This window comes from Chiloscyllium plagiosum, unplaced genomic scaffold, assembly GCF_037043375.1.
Source record: "Chiloscyllium plagiosum isolate Xiang-an unplaced genomic scaffold, Cpla_swu_hap1 HiC_scaffold_2, whole genome shotgun sequence".
NCBI classification, from domain to species: Eukaryota; Metazoa; Chordata; class Chondrichthyes; order Orectolobiformes; family Hemiscylliidae; genus Chiloscyllium; species Chiloscyllium plagiosum.
The window spans coordinates 130,863,594-130,887,560 of NW_028270140.1; the positions used below are offsets into that span (position 1 = coordinate 130,863,594).

General features: G+C 43.4%; 1 protein-coding gene across 2 annotated transcripts in view; it reads right to left on the minus strand.

The window, feature by feature from the left end:
* Positions 1 to 559: 559 nt before the first annotated feature.
* The window catches only part of LOC122557614 (organic cation/carnitine transporter 2-like), a 48,767-nt gene continuing 25,359 nt past the window's right edge, over positions 560 to 23,967 (minus strand). The window contains exons 3-11 of one of the 2 annotated variants that reach the window (XR_015750942.1): positions 23,245 to 23,399; positions 19,185 to 19,356; positions 18,536 to 18,677; positions 15,912 to 16,003; positions 14,799 to 15,013; positions 14,288 to 14,470; positions 4,488 to 4,623; positions 1,256 to 1,851; positions 561 to 924 (exon numbers count right to left, since the gene is read on the minus strand). Coding sequence is in view for 1 of the 2 variants with exons in the window: in XM_043705357.2 (XP_043561292.1) it covers positions 1,752 to 1,851; positions 4,488 to 4,623; positions 14,288 to 14,470; positions 14,799 to 15,013; positions 15,912 to 16,003; positions 18,536 to 18,677; positions 19,185 to 19,356; positions 23,245 to 23,399 (1,195 nt within the window). In the remaining variant the exon portion in view is untranslated. Of the gene's footprint in view, positions 1,852 to 4,487; positions 4,624 to 14,287; positions 14,471 to 14,798; positions 15,014 to 15,911; positions 16,004 to 18,535; positions 18,678 to 19,184; positions 19,357 to 23,244; positions 23,400 to 23,967 lie in introns of both variants that reach the window. The other variant, XM_043705357.2, reaches the window with a different exon arrangement.

Genomic DNA, 23,967 nt, shown 5'->3' on the forward strand with positions numbered 1-23,967 from the left:
GAGTGTGAAGAACATGGGATACTGAATAAATTTAAGAAGGAAACAGATGGACTTTTAATTAGTCATGGGTGAAAGGGGTATGGGAGGCAGAAGAGAAAGCGATGATGAGGTCAGCCATGACACAATCATAGTAAATGGTGGAACAGGGGCTAAATTGCATAATCCTGCTCCTAGTCCTTATGTTTTTACGTCAGATCACTCATACATTCTGTGGTGCCCCATTCTCGGTGCAAGAATCCAAATCCTGGTGGATAATTCCATGAGTGGAGGTTCTTCCACTTGTAGTCTCAGTCGTCACACCAATCTTACTTGTCGCCACACCCTCCTGTCCCTAACCTAAATTGGAATAGGATGTGACTGACTTTTTGTGCTAAGTATTCCAGTGTCTTCCCTCTCAGAGGTATTGCAGTGTCTGTAGTTCAGTCTCCAGCTCACCAACTGAGCCAAAGTTCTGCAGCTGTGGATGTCTTTGATCACACTGGCATCGCTCAGCTCCCAGAAAACTGTAGCCACAACACACCACCTGCCCTGTCATCTTTATTATGCATTCAGAAAACAAGTAATAAACTTTGTTAATAAGGGTTCCATTTAATAATACTGTTCATAAAACCTTACATTTAATATGTTACCAAGGTTTCAAATGATACAAGAAAAATACTCAACCAATTTCTCACCCGCTTTCGTGAGACATCACACCGATTCTGTCCAGAATATGACTTGTCCTCACTGGATAGCTGTAAAACTGTCCTGCACAAGTTTAGCAACTTCCTTCCTATATCAGGGAGACCAAAATTGAACACAGTATTCCAAAAGTGGCCTAATCAATGTCCTGTACGGCCACAATATGACATCCCAACTCCTATACTCAATGCACTGACCAATAAAGGCAAGTATTCTGAACATCATCTTCACTAACCCTTCTACCTGTTTTGCAAAATTGGGCGGCACGGTGGCACAGTGGTTAGCACTGCTGCCTCACAGCGCCAGAGACCCGGGTTCAATTCCCGACTCAGGCGACTGACTGTGTGGAGTTTGCACATTCTCCCCGTGTCTGCGTGGGTTTCCTCCGGGTGCTCCGGTTTCCTCCCACAGTCACAAAGATGTGCGGGTCAGGTGAATTGGCCATGCTAAATTGCCCGTAGTGTTAGGTTAAAAGGGGTAAATGTAGGGGTATGGGTGGGTTACGCTTCGGCGGGTCAGTGTGGACTTGTTGGGCCGAAGGGCCTGTTTCCACACTGTAAGTAATCTAATCTACCTGTAACTCCACTTTCAAGGAACTATAAACCTGCACCCCAAAGCCTCTCTGTTCAGCACCAACTCCTTTTGCCCTACCATTAAGTATTTAAGTCCTGCCCAGATTTGCCTCAACAAAATGCAGCATCTCACATTTATTGAAATTAAACTCCATCTTCCATTCCTCATCCCATCTGGATGAGTTGGAGGGCCTGTGGAAGTTAAAGATGAGGCAATTCTAAAATTTGATACCAGTCTTATAATCAAGCCAAGTTATTTAGGAAGTGTTGGTCCTGGCTTTCTCAATAAGTTCCATAAAACTGTAAACCTCATTCCAACAGCAATAAAAGCAGAATTTGAGATCTACTCTCCTGAAGACCAGTGCAAAACGCCACAAAAGATTTAGTTGTATGACTTTGGTTGCAAGTTCAAAGAAGCTAGAGTTACTGAACTCTATGATTAAAATCCTTCCATTTTATTGACATTTATTCCGAGCAAGAAATCCAAATTTTACAAAATCAAAAGTCAGATTCCACTTGGCAGTTCAAGGTTTGCTCGTTTTCAGCATTTTTATCCTTTTCTGCTTCTGTGACATCATCTTCCCTTGATGCCGTACAACTGAAAAAAAGAAAACAACACAATGAACACCTTCCCTCTTAACATCAAAAACCAGGGACTCACTCCACAATTTGGTTTATTACTGTCTCGTGTACTGAGGTATGCTGAAAACTATTGAGAATGTGCTTTACAGGCCAAGATCACTTCAGTACCAGATTTCGATACAAAACCATAGTAAACCATAGAATCCCTACAGTGGGGAACCAAGCCATTCAGCCTACTAAGATCACACCAAGGGGTAATAAGTTTGAGGAATTGTAGGCAGCGGGTGTCATTCCTTCGGCATTGACATTCCATCAAATAAAAACAGAAATTAAAGTTAATTTATTGATAAATCAGACGATGCACAAGGAGCCTTGTATTAGCAGGGGTACTTGAACTCAAGCCTCTTGGGAACGACTTGCAGGAGATGTAATGGAAAGGGGTGGTTAGGAGGTGCCTTGTCCACTGGCAGGTCAGCTGTTAAGAACCCTGTGTCACCTTCATTGAGGAGTCTAGTGGAATTAAGTAGCACTTCACTGGACAAAATCTGGTTTGTAACAGTCAAAGACCCTCATGAGACAACATCCTGCCCAAGAGATGCCAGCACAGGTGGGAGCAGAGCCTACTGTTTACCATGTACCAACCCAAGGCCATATACCAAACTAAGGTTTATGGTCACAGTGGGACCCAGGCTAAAGGTTAATTGCGGTGGGGGGGGTTGTTCTGTCAGCAAAGAGAGTCACTTCTCATTGGGATCCCTCTTCTCGATGTTAGGTCCCTCAATCATGCACTGGGCGGCACTGAAAGAGGGATCCCCACCAAAAACATCCCAAGGATGATAGGGTTTGCTTTGTCAGTGTCCCAGCTGCTGTTGGTAGAAGGATCAGTTCCTCAAGTGGTCATCAGGTGCTCATCTCTGGCCTTAGTTGGGAGCAGGCCATGAAACTAAGTCCAGCCCTAGACCTAGAGCCATCAGGAAGGCAGTGAGATCCTTATCCTCCCACCCGGTTAAATGTATCCCCCACCTCTGTAAAAGGAGGCAGAATGGGTGAAGCTCCAGTTATTGAAATGGATTTCCAGGAGCTTTTCAAAATGAAATTCCATGACAAAGACTCTGTTCTGCAGGATACAAATGTTGGTGAAATGCCAAATGATCAGAAATACCTCCTTCTTACTTAAACAGAGATAAAGCATTAACATTGGAGCACAAACTTCAGGAACATATGCAGAGATATCATAGGCAATTCACCATATAGTCATTTGAGTACTACAATTAATTCAGACCACAAGAAAGCAACACATGGCCACAGCAACAGCAATTGGAATGAGCTTAACTCCACAACCATAGTGTCCAGGGATGTGCAGGCTAAATGAATGAGCCATAGGAAATGCAGGATTAGAGGGATAGGATAGGGCGCTGGTCTGGATGGAATATTCTTCAGAGGGTTGGTGTGGACTGGATAGGCCAAATGGCCAACTCCCACACTTGAAGAGATTCTATTATCCTAGAGAGAAGGTTGTAAGTGAAAGGTACTTTAGTTGATTGGTTATGCTACTCGAGTAGTAACCACAGAGGATGTGGTTTCAAATCCCAGAGCAAGCTATGGCAATAATAAATCTGCACTGAGATTTTCCGATTTGTGTTTTTATTACAGCTACAGGGAGATGGTGGTTAAGGCCACAGTCAGATAAGCCATCACCTCATTGAATTGTAAAGTAGGTTCTAGGGGGTAAGCGACCCGGTCATGCTCCCTTGTGAAAAGGAGACAAGGAGACCAGAAAGGGATATGGATAGGCGAAATATGTAGGATCTTAATAGAATGTACAATCCCTACAGTGTGGAAACAGGTCCTTTGGCCCAACAAGTCTACACTGCTCCTCCGAAGAGTGACCCATCCAGACCCACTCCTCATTACCTACCATGGCAGATGGTGGAATTTGAATTCTATAAAGATCTGGAATTAAGTGTCTAATTGTCTCATCTGGTTCACTAATGTTCTTAAGGGAAGGACACTGCCTCCTTACCGAGTCTGGCTACATGTGACTCCAGACCCACTGCAGTGTGGTTGACTTTAACTGTCCTCTGGGAGGGATAATAAACGTTGGTCTAGCCAGTGACACCCTCATCCCATGAATGAATTTTTAAAAAAAACTAATCATTTGCATATCCTTTTAAAAGTTCACATTAAGCTTTGAAACAAAATTTTGGCTTCAGCAGCTCTACGCTAATTTTCAATTCGTAACACTTATTTTTGTGTGCCAATTAATTTTGTCCCAGATTAATGTTTCAAAGTTTCCACATCACAAACATTAAAATAACAGGCCCACAGACAGTTACTGGGATAATTGCTTTTCTCACTTTTTTGGACAGGAATATAAAAATCACAACCCTCTAGCGAAAGATTGTCCTACTTTTTCCAAGTATTCATGAGCAAACTTTACTAGGAGTCTGAATTTCAACTTTACCAGGATTCCAGAAGTCATACAAATCTTGTCCCAATCAAGTGTCTCCTGCACCCCTCCAAGGGTTAGCAGATGAGAACGAAAAGGTATTGGAAACGTTATACATGGACAGTATGGTGAAAAGGAATGAGATAAAGAAACAAAAAGAGTCACATTAGGACAGGTAAATGCCTACAGTACAGCAGACATACCAGATAACTGGTTGCACTTGATCAATAGCCTGTGGAAAAGGTTGGCCATATGTTTCAGGCAGCACCAAGCAGAACATTCCAGCCATTATCGATAAACTTCCCATTAAGATGAATGGCAAGACTTTATTATGCATCCCTGAGAAACAAAGAAATAATGTTACAACCAATGGAGGCTCCTCAGATGATTTGTTCAATGGATTAAGTTGCTAGAAATGTTAAACTAATAAAGCCAAAATGAAGAGGTAACAAACAACAAAAACCTAATCCCTCAGATGCATTCTAAATATTGAAAATACAACCACACATTGTACTGCATAAATGCATCACCCCAGTTTTGCCCAATACCTTCTGTAGGAAAAGTAGAACCTTATACCATTATACCATAATGTTATGCCATTAATAAAAGTTTTTGTTTTGGAACAAACTAAAAAAACCTTCTATTTACAACTGTAAAATCCTTATTTCCAAATTCCTGAAGAGTCTCTCGCTGTCTCTCTCCGTGTGACTGACACACACACACACAAACAAACAGTCTCTCTCTCTCTCACTTCCTCCAGCTTTACACCCTCAGAGATCTCTGTGCTTTTTCTGTTCTGGCCAACTGCACATCCCATTCTAATCCGTCCACGTTGGCAGCTGTGGTTTCTTAAGTTGTGGAATTCCCTCCCTAAACGTCTCTTTCCTCCTTTAAACCGGGTTGGAGGGTTTGAGCTATCGGGAGGCTGAATAGGCTGGGGCTGTTTTCCCTCAAGTGTCAGAGTACACAAATAGGACGGGTTTAGAGGGATGTCGTCCAAATGCTGGCAAATGGGACTAGATTGGGTTGGGTTATCTGGTCAGAATGGATGAGTTGGACTGAAGGGTCCATTTCCATGCTGCACATCTCTATGACTCTCTGACTCTAAGAACTGTCTCTCTGACTAAACTTTCAGTTACCAACTCCATATCTCCTTACATGGCTCAGAGTCAGACATTCTTTAAACAATCCTGTAGGTCATGTTACCACCTCAAGTTGGTGTATAACAAGCAACTGCAAGTTGCTGTTAAGGATCAGTGGTAGTTGTTCTGATAATGTCATTGGACTAGTAACCCGGAACCCCAGACTGGTCGGGAAGGTAAGTGATTGATATTTAAGAACTTACCTCGATGCCAATGGTCTTTCCACAGCAGAGAGCGGCGCGAGCTGGGCGGAAGTGAAGTTGGAGCGCAGAGCTGTTCGGGAAGGTAAGTGATTGATATTTCAGTGGGTGTGTTCTAGACCCCAGGCCCTACAAAGTGGCCTCCCTCCCATCCTCCTCCTCTAACCTAACTTTAAAGTCCACAGGTAAGCTACTCAGTGTTCTTGTTTCGGAGACTAAGTGTAGAGTAATGGCAGCGCAGGCAGTGGAATGTTCCTCCTGCAGAATGTTTGAGGTAGGGGTGACCACCGATGCTCCTGCTGACTTCATCTGCAGGAAATGCAGTCAGCTCCTGCTCCTCACAGAATGTGTTAGGGAACTGGAGCTGGAGTTGGATGAACTGAGGATTATTCGAGAGGCTGAGAGGGTGACAGATAGAAGCTACAAGGACATAGTTACGCCAGAGAACAGAGGTAGCTGGGTAACAGTTAGAGGTGGGAAGGGGAGGAAGCAGCCAGTGTAGGGATCCCCTGTGGTCGTTCCCCTCAACAATAAGTATACCGCTTTGGATCCTGTTGGGGGGGGAGGCCTAGCAGGGGTAAGCTGCAGTGACCGGGTCTCTGGCACGAGATCCGGCTCTGAGGCCCAGAAGGGAAAGGGGGAGAGGAGGAGAGCGCTAGTTATAGGAGACTCTATAGTTAGAGGGACGGACAGGCGGTTCTGTGGACATGGGCGAGACTCTCGGATGGTTTGTTGCCTCCCGGGTGCCAGGGTCCGAGACGTCTCGGACCGTGTCTTCAGAATCCGTAAGGGGGAGGGTGTGCAGCCAGAAGTCGTGGTGCACATTGCACCAACGACATAGGTAGGAAGAGGGGTGGGGAGGTCATTCAGGAGCTCAGGGAGTTAGGCTGGAAGCTAAAAGCTAGGACGGACAGAGTCATCAACTCTGGGTTGTTGCCGGTGCCACGTGACAGTGAGGCAAGGAATAGGGAGAGAGTGCAGTTGAACCCGTGGCTGCAAGGATGGTGTAGGAGGGAGGGCTTCAGGTATTTGGACAATTGGACTGCATTTTGGGGAAGGTGGGACCTGTACAAGCAGGACGGGTTGCACCTGAACCAGAAGGGCACCAATATCCTGGGAGGTAGGTTTGCTAGCACTCTTCGGTGAGGGTTTAAACTAATTTGGCAGGCTAGCTGTTTGTCAGGATGTCCAAGAATGTAGGGAGACTGTGGAGAAGGTAGCACTGACAGGGAATACTTGCGGACACAGAGATGGGTTCAAGTGTGTTTACTTCAACGCAAGGAGTATCAGAAATAAGGTGGGTGAACTTAAGGCGTGGATTGGTACCTGGGACTACGATGTTGTGGCCATCACGGAAACGTGGATAGAAGAGGGACAGGAATGGTTGTTGGAGGTTCCTGGTTACAGATATTTCAGTAAGATTAGGGAGGGTGGTAAAAAAGGAGGGGGGGTGGCGTTGCTAATTAGAAATGGTATAACGGCTGCAGAAAGGCAGTTCGAGGGGGATCTGCCTTTGGAGGTAGTATGGGCTGAAGTCAGAAATAGGAAAGGAGCAGTTACCTTGTTGGGTGTTTACTATAGGCCCCCCAATAGCAGCAGAGATGTGGAGAAACAGATTGGGAAACAGATTTTGGAAAGGTGCAGAAGCCACAGGGTAGTAGTCATGGGTGATTTCAACTTCCCAAATATTGATTGGAAGCTCTTTACATCAAGTAGATTGGACGGGGCGGTGTTTGTGCAGTGTGTCCAGGAAGCTTTTCTAACTCAGTATGTAGATTGTCCAACTAGGTGGGAGGCCATATTGGATTTGGTACTTGGTAACGAACCGGGACAAGTGATGGGCTTGTTAGTGGGTGAACATTTTGGTGATGGTGACCACAATTCTGTGACTTTCACCTTGGTTATGGAGAGAGGTAGGTGCGTGCAACAGGATAGGTTTTACAATTGGGGGAAAGATAAATACTGCAAGACAGGATCTGAGGAGCATAATTTGGGAGCATAGGCTATCAGGGAAGGATGTCGTGGAAATGTGGAACTTTTTCAAGGAACAGATACGACGTGTCCTTGATATGTATGTACCTGTCAGGCAGGAAAGAGATGGTCGTGTGAGGGAACCTTAGTTGATGAGGGACATTGAATGTCTTGTAAAGAGGAAGAAGGAGGCTTACATAAGGTTGAGGAAACAGGATTCAGACAGAGCGTTGGAGGGATACAGGATTGCCAGGAGGGAGCTGAAGAAAGGGATTAGGAGAGCTAAGAGAGGGCAAGAAAAATCTTTGGCAGGTAGGATCAAGGATAACCCCAAGGCATTTTATGCGTATGTGAGAAACACGAGAATGACGAGAACGAGGGTAGGTCCGATCAAGGACAGTAGTGGGAGACTGTGTATTGAGTCGGAAGAGATAGGAGAGGTCTTGAATGAGTACTTTTCTTCAGTATTTACAAACAAGAGGGACTGTATTGTTGAAGAGGAGAGTGTGAAACGGACTGGTAAGCTAGAAGAGATACTTGTTAGGAAGGAAGATATGTTGGGCATTTTGAACAACTTGAGGATAGAGAAGTCCCCCGGGCCTGACGGGATATATCCTAGGATTATGTGGGAAGCAAGAGAGGAAATTGCAGTACCGTTGGCAATGATCTTTTCGTCTTCACTGTCAACGGGGGTGGTACCAGGGACTGGAGAGTGGCGAATGTTGTACCCCTGTTCAAAAAAGGGAATAGGGATAACCCCGGGAATTACAGGCCAGTTAGTCTTACTTCGGTGGTAGGCAAAGTAATGGAAAGGGTACTGAGGGATAGGATTTATGAGTATCTGGAAAGACACTGCTTGATTAGGGACAGCCAGCAGGGATTTGTGAAGGGTTGGTTTTGCCTTACAAGTCTTATTGAATTCTTTGAGGAGGTGACCAAACATGTGGATGAGGGTAGAGCAGTGGATGTAGTGTACATGGATTTTAGTAAGGCATTTGATAAGGTTCCCCATGGTAGGCTTATGCGGAAAGTCAGGAGGCATGGGATAGAGGGAAATTTGGCCAGTTGAATAGAAAACTGGCTAATCGGTCGAAGTCAGAGAGTGGTGGTAGATGGTAAATATTCAGCCTGGAGCCCAGTTACAAGTGGAGTTCCGCAGGGATCAGTTCTGGGTCCTCTGCTGTTTGTAATTTTTATTAATGACTTGGAAGAGGAAATCGAAGGATGGGTCAGTAAATTTGCAGATGATACGAAGATTGGTGGAGTTGTGAATAGTGAGGAGGGCTGTTGTCAGCTGCAAAGAGACTTAGATATGATGCAGAGCTGGGCTGAGGAGTGGCAGATGGAGTTCAACCCTGCCAAGTGTGAGGTTGTCTACTTTGGAAGGACAAATAAGAATGCGGAATACAGGGTTAACGGTAGGGTTCTTAGTAAGGTGGAGGAACAGAGGGATCTTGGGGTCTATGTTCATAGATCTTTGAAAGTTGCCACTCAGGTGGATAGAGCTTGTAAGAAGGCCTATGGTGTATTAGCGTTCATTAGCGGAGGGATTGAACTCAAGAGTCGTGAGGTGATGTTGAAGCTGTACAGGACCTTGGTTAGGGCACATTTGGAGTACTGTGTGCAGTTCTGGTCGCCTCACTTTAGGAAAGATGTGGAGGCTTTGGAGAGGGTGCAGAGAAGATTTACCAGGATGTTGCCTGGAATGGAGAATAGGTCGTACGAGGATAGGTTGAGAGTGCTAGGCCTTTTCTCATTGGAACGGCGAAGGATGAGGGGTGACTTGATAGAGGTTTAGAAGATGATCAGAGGAATGGATAGACAGTCAGAAACCTTTCCCCCGGGTACAACAGAGTGTTACAAGGGGACATAAATTTAAGGTGAAGGGTGGAAGGTATAGGGGGGATGTCAGGGGTTGGTTCTTTACCCAGAGAGTGGTGGGGGCATGGAATGCGCTGCCTGTGGGAGTGGCAGAGTCAGAATCATTGGCAACCTTTAAGCGGCAATTGGATAGGTACGTGGATGGGTGCTTAAGCTAGGACAAATGTTCGGCACAACATTGTGGGCCGAAGGGCCTGTTCTGTGCTGTATTGTTCTATGTTCTACTAACACTCTGGGAATATGGGTTCAAATCAGAACATAACAGATATTTATTTCAGTTTTTATTGGATTCAAAGAACTTGTCTAAAGGCAACCAAATGTCACTTACAGAAGGAAATCTGCCCTCCTTACCTCGTCTGGTGTTCACGTGCATCCAAATCCACAGCAATGTGGTTAATCTTAACTACCCTCTGGGCAATTATGGATGATTGGTCTAGCCAGTGACATCCATATATCACATGAGCAATTTATTTTTTGAAAAGCAGAGGGATAAATAAAATTCTTTTCAGTTTTATTTATCAAAAAAATTAATATGGATGAAACATACAATTCCTACTGTGTGATGCAGGCCATCAGCCCATCGAGTCCACACCGATCTCTCACACCCCCCCCTACCCTATCCCTGTAACTCTGCATTTGCCATGGATAATCCATCTAACCTGCACATCACTGAACACTATGGGCAATTTAGCATGGCCAATCCATCCCAACCTGCAAATATTTGGACTAGGGGAAGAAACTGGAGCACCCAAAGGAAATCCACACAGTCACAGGGAGAATGTGCAAACTCCACACAGACAGTAGCCTGAGGGTGGAATTGAACCCAAGTTCCTAGTGTTGTGAAGTAACAATGCTGACCACTTAGGAACCATGCCCCCCTCCCAGTTAGGAAAAACTGCAAACATGCAGTGACTCTCTGTTCTGATAATAAAAGAGAGAATGCGTCAGAGTCCTGAAATGGTTCCACATATAAATAAACATCAGGCCAGTGTAAAGGTGCAGCCTTCTCCCTCTTACCCTTTACAATGGGTTGGTAATATTCTCATCTCATCGAGTTTGGAGAAGATTTGTAGCTCAGTTTGAGGTTCTGGATGTAAGTTTGCTCACTGAGCTGGAAAGTTCATTTTCAGATCCAGATTCTCATCTCAATCAGAAGGGCAGTGTTTCAAGCTCCATTCAAGAGTCATAGAAATGTTCAGCATGGAAACAGACCCTTCGGTCCAACCTGTCCATGCCGACCAGATATCCCAACCCAATCTAGTCCCACCTGCCAGCACCCAGCCCATATCCCACCAAAACCTTCCTATTCATATACCCATCCAAATGCCCTTCAAATGTTGCAATTGTACCAGCCTCCATCACTTCCTCTGGCAGCTCATTCCATACATGCACCACCCTCTGCATGAAAACGTTGCCCCTTAGGTCCCTTTAAAATCTTTCCTCTTTCACCATAAACCTATGCCCTCTAGTTTTGGACTGTGCTACCCTGGGGAAGGGACATTGTATATTTACCCTATCTAAGTCCCTCATGATCTTAGAAGCTTCTAGAAGATCACCCCTCAGCCTCTTATAGCTCAAATCCTCCAACCCTGGCAACATGCTTATAAATCTTTTCTGAACTCTTTCATGTTTCACATCTTTCCGATAGGAAGGAGACCAGAACTGCATGTAATATTCCAACAGTGGCCTAACCAATGCCCTGTACAGCCGCAACATGACCTCCCAACTCCTGTACTCAATACTCTGACCAATAAAGGAAAGCATACCAAACGCTTTCTTCACTATCCTATACCTGCAACTCCACTTTCAAGGAGCTATGAACCTGCACTCCAAGGTCTCTTTGTTCAGCAACACTCCCTAGGACCTTACCATTAAGTGTATAAGTCCTGCTAAGATTTGCTTTCCCAAAATGCAGCACCTCGCATTTATCTGAATTAAACTCCATCTGCCACTTCTCAACCCATTGGCCCGTCTGGTCAAGATCCTGTTGTAATCTGAGGTAACCGTCTTCGCTGTCCACTACACCTCCAATTTTGGTGTCATCTGCAAACTTAATAATTGTATCCCCTATGCTCGAATCTAAATCATTTGTGTAAATGACAAAAAGTAGAGGGCCCAGCACCGATCCTTGTGGCACTCCACTGGTCACAGGCCTCCAGTGTGAAAAACAACCCTCCACCACCACCCTCTGTCTTCTGCCTTTGAGCCAGTTCTGGATCCAAATGGCTAGTTCTCCCTGTATTCCGTGAGATCTAACCTTGCTAACCATGCTAACCAGTCTCCCATGGGGAACCTTGTCGTACACCTTACTGAAGTCCACATAGATGACATCTACTGCTCTGCCCTCATCAATCCTCTTTGTTACTTCTTCAAAAAAACTCAATCAAGTTTGTGAGACATGATTTCCCACACACAAAGCCATGTTGACTATCCCTAATCAGTCCTTGCCTTTCCAAATACATGTACATCCTGTCCCTCAGGATTCCCTCCAACAACTTGCCCACCACTGACGTCAGGCTCACTGGTCTATTGTTCCTTGGCTTGTCTTTATCACCCTTCTTAAAGAGTGGCACCACGTTAGCCAACCTCCAGTCTTCCGGCATTTCACCTGTGACTATCGATGATACTAATATCTCAGCAAGAGGCCCAGCAATCACTTCTCTAGCTTCCCACAGAGTTCTTGGGTATACCTGATCAGGTCAGGGGGATTTATCCACCTTTATGCCTTTCAAAACATCCAGCACTTCCTCCTCTGTAATATGGACATTTTTCAAAATGTCACCATCTATTTCCTTACAGTCTATATCTTCCATATCCTTTTCCACAGTAAATACTGATGCAAAATATTTGTTTAGTATCTCCCCCATTTTCTGCGGCTCCACACAAAGGCTGCCTTGCTGATCTTTGAGGGGTCCTATTCTCTCCCTAGTTATCCTTTTGTCCTTAATGCATTTGTAAAAACCCTTTGGATTTGCCTTAATTCTATTTGCCAAAGCTATCTCATGTCCCCTTTTTGTCCTCCTGATTTCCCTCTTAAGTATACTCCTACAGCCTTTATACTCTTCTAAGGATTCACTCGATCTATCCTGTCTGTACCTGACATATGCTTCCTTCTTTTTTTTAACCAAACCCTCAATTTTTTTAGTCATTCAGCATTCCCTATACCTATCAGCCTTTCCTTTCACCCTATCAGGAATATACTTTCTCTGGATTCTTGTTATCTCATTTCTGAAGGCTTCCCATTTTCCAACCATCTCTTTCCCTGCGAACATCTGCCCCCAATCAGCTTTCGAATGTTCTTGCCTAATACCATCAAAATTGGCCTTTCTCCAATTTAGAACTTCAACTTTTAGATCTGGTCTATCCTTTTCCATCACTATTTTAAATCTAATAGAATTTTGGTCGCTGGCCCCAAAATGCTCCCCCATTGACACCTCAGTCACCTGTCCTGCCTTATTTCCCAAGAGTAGGTCAAGTTTTGCACCTTCTCTAGTAGGTACATCCACATACTGAATCAGAAAATTTTCTTGTACACACTTAACAAATTCCTCTCCATCTAAACCCTTAACACTATGGCAGTCCCAGTCTATGTTTGGAAAGTTAAAATGCCCTACCTGTTATTCTTAAAGATAGCTGAGATCTCCTTACAGGTTTGTTTCTCAATTTCCCTCTGACTATTAGGTCTATAATACAATCCCAATAAGGTGATCATCCCTTTCTTATTTCTCAGTTCCACTCAAATAACTTCCCTGGATGTATTTCCAGGATTATCCTCCCTCAGCACAGCTGCAATCTATCCCTTACCAAAAACGCCATTCCCCCTCCTCTCTTGCCTCCCTTACAGTCCTTCCTGTAGCATTTGTATCCTGGAACATTAAGCTGCCAGTCCTGCCCATCCCTGAGCCATGTTTCTGTAATTGCTATAATATCCCAATCCCATGTTCCTAACCATGCCCTGAATTCATCTGCCTTCCCTGTTAGGCCCCTTGCATTGAAAAAATGCAGTTTTATTTATTAGTCATACCTTGTCCCTGCCTGCCCTGACTGTTTGACTCACTTCTGTTCTCAACTGTACCAGTTTCAGATTGATCTCCTTCCTCACTATCTCCTCCTCCCACCCTTCCCTTCCTCCTCCCCGCCCCCGCCTTACAAGTTTAAATCCTCCCGAGCAGTTCTAGCAAATTTCCCTGCCAGTATATTAGTCCCCTTCCAATTTAGGTGCAATCTGTCCTTCTTGTATAGGTCACTTCTACCCCAAAAGAGATTCCAATGATGCAAAAATGTGAATCCTGCTCCCATACACCAGCTCCTCAGCCTTGCATTCATCTGCTCTATCCTCCTATTCCTGCCCTCACTAGCTCGCAGCACCGGGAGTAATCCAGATATTACTACTCTCAAGGAGTCACCAATTTTAAATTATCACTAAGACAGCAGTTCTCAGAAACATGAAACATATTTCCCTACTACTTTTCCGGACTTATGTTCCTGCTGAATGCTCCCAATTAGATTTTTAATGCGGAGATGACTGCATTTGCCCCAAGGGAAATTTAAGGAAATATTTGAAGCAAGGTGTAACGGGCTAAACCCGAAACATTAACTCTGTTTCTCTTTCTGCCAGACATGCCAAGTTTCTCCAGCAACTTCTGGTTTTGTATCGGATTTCCAACATCCGCAGTTTTTTGTTTTTCTCTTAATCAACAGTTTAAGTTCTTCAAGTAGGATACCACTTTCACTAACCTCACTGGTACCAATTTTTAAAAATACTTTGAATAATTAAACATATAGTTGCCTAAAGTTTTTACTTCTTACCCAGATAAGCAAAATATGGGGATATTATGGTGGAAATCATAGCTGCCATGGAACAAGCTGCAACACCCATATTCCTCACTACAGTTGGGTACAGTTCAGTTGAGAAAACGTAGATCATAGAGAACGCTGCTGCATATCCGAATTTACCAACCATTGCCATTGTCATAATAAGCACATAGTAACCTGTGAAATCCAAGCACAGACAGGTTAGTATATACACAAAAGTTTTCAAATAGTTTAATTCAATTTATTAAATCTTTTCAACCACATGAAAATCCATGATCAACGTGAACAGTATTGAACTTCTGCCCATCACACAAGCCTATAATGCAGTGACTGTGGGCAACTCCATAAAGTCACCAGCCAATCACCTACGCAAAAGTTGATTGGGATTTGTTCGCCTGAATAGCGTTTGAGAAATGCAATTGAATAAAATCAGAATGTTAAATGTAGCCACTAACATGCTTCAACAGAACAGAGGGTTCCCAAATTAACTGGTTTGAACTCTTACTCGAAGGTACAATCTGGATCAACAGCAGCATAATTCCACTACACACCACAATGCAAGCAAGGGAGATCCGACGAGGTGACACACGCAGCAATATCCATGCTATTACATAGGATGGTATTTCAATCACTGCAGAGATAAAGCAGTTGATATACAGGTCTCCATGCATATTGGACATGTTGAAGGATAAGCCAAAGTAACCCACTGAAGAAATCATCCTGCAAAAAATGTGAAAAACAAAGTATTATTGGAAAGAAAAATACTGAAGATGCTAGAAATCTGAAACAAAGGGAAAATTGAGGAAACACTGAGTTTATTATAATTATTAGAAAATTTCCTTCCACTCTCCCAACAAGGAATTGTATTCAGAATCTTGTACAGCCCCAGACAGAGAAATTAAAAGCCACCGACATAGATTCTCTAGATGTGACTGGTCTGTTAAGAGTGGAAATAGACAAGGGCAGTCCTCAGCAGGCCAATGAACATTGATGGAGGAAGACGGTATGGTCAACGCTGTCTACAGATTGTTGGAAAGACTGTCCACCACATAATTACAATATCACAAGCTCTCATTTTGGTCAGAGTTGTATCAATGCTGTAGCAAGGAACAAAACCGATCAAAGACTTCAGCGTGTATTTGGTAGGCCCCGCCGCCACGCCTGCCAGACTTGAGAAAACAAGATGAAGACAGGACAGGAACATCAAACGCTTTTCTTCCTTTTTGTTGTGGGCAGATTTGAAAGCAAGATGACAGCACCCAAATTCAGGAAGACCCTTATGTATCTATCGGTACTTCCCTGGGGACTAGAAATAGGAATTGAGCAATCAGCAGTTTGGTGGATGTGTGTGCATGTGTGGGAGGGGGAGGAAGAAGATCGGCAGTCATGCCAACTAGATGTCAGAGGGTAACATAGGAAACAAACTCGAAAACTATTGAGAACTTTAGGATATTGCTAGGGGAGCATGAGTGGGGGGGGTGGGGTGAAGATGGAGCTAAAATGGAGGGATTCAAATTTAGTGGTAAGGAAGCGCATCACTTTCTCACGTATGTCCTCAGAGAGGTTAGGGATAGGGGTCTAAAGGAAACACTTATTGAGAACACATAGAAGGACTCACCATACAAAGACTGCAAATATCGTGATGTTTCTGATATTGGAAGTCCGAACCAAATCCAAGTAAGTGACTGCATGTGTATTTTCATTTGGCAGCTAAAGAGTACAAGAAAATAAAAATTAACATTGTGAAACAAATAACTAACAGACAGGGAAGAGCCAGTAAAAGTTATTTGAACAATATAAACCACCCCCCCATGACCCTGCCTATAACTTAATAAACTAAATCATAGGCCATTCATTTGGCTGATTAGACAAAACGCATCCTCATGGAATGACCAAATTAAATGGAGCAGAATGTTCCCAGTTCAGTGGATTATCAGAGAATAACTCTTGTATTGATAGAAAAGAGAATGGACAGTGGTTTAAAAAAAAGCAATTCTAACTGATGGTGAACAATCTTGCTCCAACACATCCTCTTCCAGGTTTAACAGCAGTATATTTAGATGCAGGTGAGAAATATGCTGAAGTGAGTGGTTTTGTTAATGGGATGTAACAGGGACAGTCGTGGTAGGTATTGTCAACGCAGACTCGATGGGCTGAAAGGCCTTTACTACACTGTATGATTCTATGATTTTGATTTAAATACCTATCAAAAAGAAGACATTTGGTTCTTTTCTCACCACATTAATTGGGTATTCTTAAAACTGTTTCTAAACTTTGTCCCAAAGTTTACACCAGGAGGGTGATAGGTTGCCCAGAAAATCAAGAAAACGGATGAGAGAAACAAGAGGGGAACAATAATTTACGTAGTTAAATTAGAAGGATCACTGGGACCTGAAGCACCTATCATCATGGTCTTCCATGGCAAATGAGTTGCAGATAGTGATGAAGCTTTTTCAACATAAGATCGGGGTAAGAAATGCAATGGATAAGGGCAACACATAGATGTGAAAGACGATCATCATCCAGGAGAGTGACAACAACAAGCCAGGATGGGGTGAGCCCATGCAAGATGGAGGTTTTCATATGCAAGAGGACAAAAAGGAGCTCATCACTTATCTTCAGACAAATAGAAACTTGGAAGGAAATGGAGGGTTGGATGACTGTGGGGCACCCCTTGGTACCACTGTCACCCAGAGATCACATACTTATTGCCAGTGCCAAGCCCTCAGTCCTCTTCCATTTCCACTGTACTAAATGACTCCTTAACCACTTACCTACCCATTGTACATCCAGGCCTCAGACTGTCATCACAAAACCAGTGAATACAAGTTAGTCCTTAGGGTCTAAGATGTGAAACAGAGGAAATCTTTATTTTTATTAATTAAACAAAAGCAACTATGTAGGGTATGGGATCAGTAAAGTACACATTTCTTCACCTTACTGCTTTCATTGATGGAGGCCAAAATCCTGCAACTCCTTTCCGACAGTACAGTGTAGCACTATAGGCCAACTACTGCAGTGGTCTAAGGAGGTGGCTCACCAGTACCTTGTGGAGAGCAACTAGGGGTGGACAGGAAATTCTGGCCTTACCAATATCACTCACAACCTATGAATGAATGAATGAATTTTTAAAATCTGCAAAGAGGTAAGCAAACACACAAAGTGAAGGCTGCAAATTGAATGGGTGCAAGCAGTGATATGATGAGGACCAGTTAGAAAAAGACAAAAAGGAAAGATGAGTGAGTGAAAACAGAATGGTCCATTGAAAACACAAGTGTGTTTTTGATTTGGTAAATAGTACTGGTCTTTTCCTGATGTTGTTAAGTCATTTAAATGTTTCTAATTTTTATCCATGAAACCACCAGTGAGCACAGCAGGCTTGTTTTAAGCCCCCTCCCTCCCAACACACACACATACACAACAAAAAACATTGGAAAGAGAGATATCAGAGGTCTAAGAAGGCAGACTGCTGCCATTTTCTCCAGGGCAATTAAACACGGGGAATAAATGTGTGGCCTAGCAGATATCCCAGGAACAAGTTTAAAAATAATCAAATTTCACGAGGTTTTCTAAGTAAGAGCAGTCACGGATTTAAATAATGCACAAAATACCACAACTAGTTTTGTAGGTTTAGACAGTAAGACCATTATAGGAACAGGATTGGGTCATTCGACTCATCAAGCCTGCTCATAGCTGATCCAATGTTCTTCACATTCACTTTCCTGCCTTTCCCTGTAACCCTCGATTCCCCTATTGATCAAGGATCTATCTCAGCCTCAAATATAAACAAGGACTCTGCTCCCACAGCTCTCTGTACTAAGGATTTCCAAAGACTCACAGCCCTCAGAAGAAATTCCTCCTCATCTCAGTCTTAAATTGGTACTCCTTTATTCTGAGACTATGCCCTCTTGTCCTAGATTCTCCTATAAGGGAGAACAACCTCTTAGCATTTACCCTGTTAAGCCTCTTAAGAATCCTAAATGTTTCAATGAGGTCACCTCTCATTCTTCTAACAAGTAGGTAGCAATAAGATAGACATTGCGTCAGTGATCAGGACTACATCACTTGCTCTAAATCTGAATACAATAATAGAACTGCCAAACGCTTCTGGGAGTGCAAACAAGGCAACACAAAAATTGACCCCATACATTGTTGAAAATGTAGTGTATTATCATGGTTTTTTTATTCTAACATCAATGAAATTAAAAGATGAAATTAATAAAATGTGCAATGGTTTATTACAATTGATTCTCGATATCCTATATTCTCAAACGTCCCTGCAGTCGTCGTAATGCCATTTCTTTTAGCAGCGGCTTTTAAGATCACTATTGCTTCTTCCACTCGACCCTGAGACAGCAGCCATCTTGGAGATTCTGGTATAAACCTGTAAAATACAGCAGGGAAATACTGTAGCAGGTAGAATAGTAAAGACTGCACAAATTGGGTTCAGGGAATGCAAGAACTTGCTCAGGTGGTTTATCGAAAAGGAAAGCAAACTTGCAGAGAAAACTTCCCTTCTCTCACTGCTCAAACACAGCCAAATGTACATGGCAAGCTGGAACTGAGAGTTATGTGCAATAGTTAAAAAAGGCTACAATGCTGAAAAAAACTAAATTGGAGAGTATAGGTGATGCCAAAGAGAACCACCAAAGCTGCCATTTGTGTTGCTCAGCAGCCAATGGAGATGAGAAGATCAGGGTCATTGGGTTTTGACCCAGAGATGGGTTGACATACCAAATTAAAAGGCATCGCGAATTACATTGGTATACGTCCATCCCCTTTGAAATTTATTTCACGTTGAAATGTAGTGAATATATTTATCACAATCTGGGGAACTCTGTGTGATTTGACGTTACAAAACAAATGAAAAGTTAATTGAAGGTTAACTCACCACCAGAGAGGAACATAAAGGATTTGAGGAAGCGACAAGGCCACCAATAACATCCGCCAGTCCCGAATAAAATATGCAAAAATCGGTAGAACCACATAACCCACTGCATAAAATAGGCAGACTCCAATGGTTCCAAAAGCAATTCTTTCAGCTTTACCAAGAAGTTCACTTCCTATTGAAGAAAGTTTTGAAAAAAAGCCAACTTACAAACCTCAGTGTGATAAACTGATAACTTGATCAGCAGATGAGAGCACTTCAAAAGTAAAGAAGAAACAAAAGAGAAAAAAAAATAAATGTGGCAGGTCCAGAGATTAGCAAGACATAACTTACTAATGTAACTAGTCACATTTTGCGTGATAATTTTAAGAGAAGAATAGACTAGAAAGATCTCCTTTTCAGTTTTGGTTTTTCAGGTTCATTCTCAACATTTGACCTCGAGATATTTTTCACCACTCAACTGATTGCCCATCTCCAAGTGCATCTGATACATGGCAGGGAGATAGTGAGCTCGCCTGAAACAGCATTCAATTCTGCTCACTACTACCCTCTGAGGCCCAGAGATTCATCATCCTGTCAGACCTCCAGGTCCCCTGATCTCCATCCTCCTAAGGCAAAAGAGAGTACTGCAGATGCTGGAAACCAGAGTCTAGATTAGAGTGGTGCTGGAAAAGCACAGCAGGTCAGGCAGTATCAGAGGAGCAGGAAAATCGATGTTTCAGGCAAAAGCTCTTTATCAGGAAGATAAAAGGCTTTTGCCTGAAATGTCGATTTTCCTGCTCCTCGGATGCTGCCTGACCTGCTGTGCTTTTCCAGCACCACTCTAATCTAGACTCCAGACTTCTAACTCCCACGTCTCAAGTCTGAGAATCTGGAGATTTCCCCACTCCCACGCCCAACCCAAATCAGCACCCTCTAGGTAGGTTAGACCAGGGAAACCCAGTGGATGTGGTCTATCTAGACTTTCAAAAGGCCTTTGATAAGGTGCCACACGGGAGGCTGCTGAGCAAGGTGAGGGCCCATGGTGTTCGAGGTGAGCTGCTGGGATGGATTGAGGATTGGCTGTCTAACAGAAGGCAGAGAGTTGGGATAAAAGGTTCTTTTTCAGAATGGCAGCCGGTGACGAGCGGTGTCCCGCAGGGTTCGGTGCTGGGGCCACAGCTGTTCGCATTATATATTAATGATTTGGATGAGGGAACCGGGGGCATTCTAGCGAAGTTTGCCGATGATACGAAGTTAGGTGGACAGGCAGGTAGTACTGAGGAAGTGGGGAGGCTACAGAAGGATCTAGACAGGTTGGGAGTGTGGTCCAGGAAATGGCTGATGGAATTTAACGTGAGCAACTGCGAGGTCTTGCACTTTGGCAAAAAGAATAAAAGCATAGACTACTTTCTAAATGGTGAGAAAATTAATAAAGCCAAAGCACAAAGGGATCTGGGAGTGCTAGTCGAGGATTCTCTAAAGGTAAACATGCAGGTTGAGTCCGTGATTAAGAAAGCGAATGCAATGTTGTCTCTTATCTCAAGAGGGTTGGAATATAAAAGCAGAGACTAAAGCTCTGGTTAGGCCCCATTTGGAGTACTGTGTCCAGTTTTGGTCCCCACACCTCAGGAAGGACATACTGGCACTGGAACGTGTCCATCGGAGATTCACACGGATGATCCCTGGAATGACAGGTCTAACATATGAGGAACGGCTGAGGATACTGGGATTGTATTCGTTGGAGTTTAGAAGATTAAGGAGTGACTTAATAGAGACGTACAAAATAATACATGGCTTGGAATAGGTGGATGCTAGGAAATTGTTTCCGTTAAACGAGGAGACTAGGACCCGTGGACACAGCCTTAGAATTAGAGGGGGTCATTTCAGAACAGAAATGCGGAGACATTTCTTCAGCCAGAGAGTGGTGGGCCTGTGGAATTTATTGCCACGGAGTGCAGTGGAAACCGGAACGCTAAATGTCTTCAAGGCTGAGATTGATAGATTCTTGTTGTCTAGAGGAATTAAGGGCTACGGGGAGAACGCTGGTAAGTGGAGCTGAAATGCGCATCAGCCATGATTGAATGGCGGAGTGGACTCGATGGGCCGAATGGCCTTACTTCCACTCCTATGTCTTATGGTCTTATGCTCTCACATCCCTACCTCAGACCTCCATGCCCTAGCCTCTCATTCCACAGTCTAGTGGTTGACTCTTAACTGCCTTCCAGAAAATTAGGGATGGGTAAATAAATGTGGCTTAGCTAGTGATACCCATATCCCACGACTGAATTAAATATCGTTTCTCCCCAACAAAAGAAAAATTCAACATCCTCAGGCTTTTTGGAATGAATATCAAATTTCCCCAATTCAATTCGCATTAAAGTCTAATGAAATGCCAAGCTGATATACTTTCTCAGAGGTCAGGACACTACCACTGTGTCACATATGGCCAAGAAATAATTAACAACCTACCAACAAGGATGGCATTCAAATTTCTGTAAGCAGAGCACAACAGATTAGCAGATCACCTTAATCACATGAACATTTTATCATTCACAAAAGCAGGCATCTTGTTTTAAATCAATTTGTTCAGATGTATCATTACACATATTTTGAGGTGACATTTGAACTCCAACCTTCTGGGCCAGAGAGGGAGACACTACCACTGTGCCACAAAATGTTTGGTAAGGTCATTATATCCTTCCTCAGGTGGAGTGCTTAGAAGACCTTTGTTTATGGTCTAACCAGGGCTCTGAGTGGCTGAAGCAAGACTTGAATAGACAATTAAAAAGTAGAAGAGACGCACAGAGCCAGAGATTTAGGAAGCAACAACTCCCAACACATAAGGCTATTGACTGAAATTAAGAGCAGGAACGAAGTGATACAAACGAAAGCAAAATTCAAATTGGTAAAATAGAGTACAGACCTGCTAAAGCTAGTTTTTGCATCACTCTGCCTGTCTGACTGAGGATAGGGAGTCAATAAAAAGACTGTGGTGGTCTGAGTCTTGGAATTGGGTGTGAGCATCTGGATTTGGGACAAGGTAGCAGTGTTCAATAACAAATAAAAACAGAAATTGTTGGAAAAGCTCAGCAGGTCTGGCAGCATAAAAACCAGAGTTAAGGAGTTGGAAGGTCATGTTGCAGCTGTACAGGACATTGGTTAGGCCACTTTTGGAATACCACATGCAATTCTGGTCTCCTTCCTATGTTGTGAAACTTGAAAGGGTTCATAAAGGTTTACAAGGATTTTGCCAGAGTTGGAGGATTTGAGCTATAGGACAGCTTGAATAGGCTGGGGCTGTTTTCCCTGGAGCGTCACAGGCTGAGGGGTGACCTTATAGACGTTTATAAAATCATGAGGGGCATGAATAGGATAAATAGACAAAATCTCTTCCCTGGGGCAGGGGAGTCCAGAACTAGAGGACATAGGTTTAGGGTGAGAGGGGAAAGATACAAAAGAGACCTAAAGGGCAACTTTTTCATGCAGAGGGTGGTACGTGTATGGAATGAGCTGTCAGAGGAAGTGGTGGAGGCTGGTGCAATTACAACATTTAAAAGGCATTTGGATGGGTATATGAATAGGAAGGGTTTGGAGGGATATGAGCCGGGTGCTGGCAGGTGGGCGGAGATTGGGTTGGGATATCTGGTTGGCATGGATGGGTTGGACCGAAGGGTCTGTTTCTGTGCTGTACATCTCTATGACTCTAGGTCCAGTGACCCTTCCTCAGAATTTTTTTTTTAAGCAGCTTGCAGAGGTGAGGTTACATTTAAAGACCAGGATACGAGGTGGTGATATCATTAATGTGGAAGATGGATGCTCTGGCAATAGATAGGACCAGCGTTTTAAAAATTATCCGACACATTTTTGGTTTCATTTTCAAAGTGATCAACTAGAGGAAGCCAGAAATCCCAATTAGCAGGAAGGAATTACTTCTGACTGACATCCAAACCAGAAACATTTTTTTCCCATCATCTGTTTTGCCTGCACAAAAAGAGAGAAGAGGTGAACATTGAAGACAGCGAGAATGGAATAGAACAAGGAAACAGATTTAGAACAATGCAGCAACTTAAAAAGAACTTACCTAAAATGAACATCACTATATACCGTGCAATTTGGGCCAGGCCAACAATGAAGAATAAGGTAGCAAACATCTCCCAGCTCTGAGAGGTCACGAGGAGAAGGACAGAGCCAGTGTGCACAGTCATGGATACAAACAGAATGAGTTTTCGCCCGTACCTTAATAAAGCAAGAAAACATATCCATTTAAATAGGCTTTCTTCGTCAAATACTGTAGCCGGCTTTGCTGCTTCTTAAATCCTTTTGACACAATACATAGGTCAGGAATCCTTTGTACAAATACCACAGGACCAACTCTTTTTGGATACACTTACCCTTCAAGATCTTTCACTAATCATCTCACAACCAAAAACATTCCTTTAACCCTAGCCTATCGGGGCAAGGGTTCACGTGATCTTTATCCAAAATCTGTTGGCATCTGCAAGCTTATGTTTTTTTCATTATCGCTGCACTTGTCATTCTTTGTTTCCATTTGTTGCTACACATACCACTTAAGTCAGTTCAGGCCTTTGGAAGAAAGCTTCTCCTGAATGGACCTAAAAGTGAAGTTAATTCCCAAAAGGGCCCGAACAGATCTGCAGAAGCTTAGAAATAGCTTCACTTTTACATCTATTCAAGTCCATTCAGGCTAAGCAAAGATGTCTTCCTCAAAAAGGCCCAAACACAGCATGTCTACAGGAGTGTTCAGATCCACTTTCAAAGACCTTCGGTTTTTGGATGTACTGAT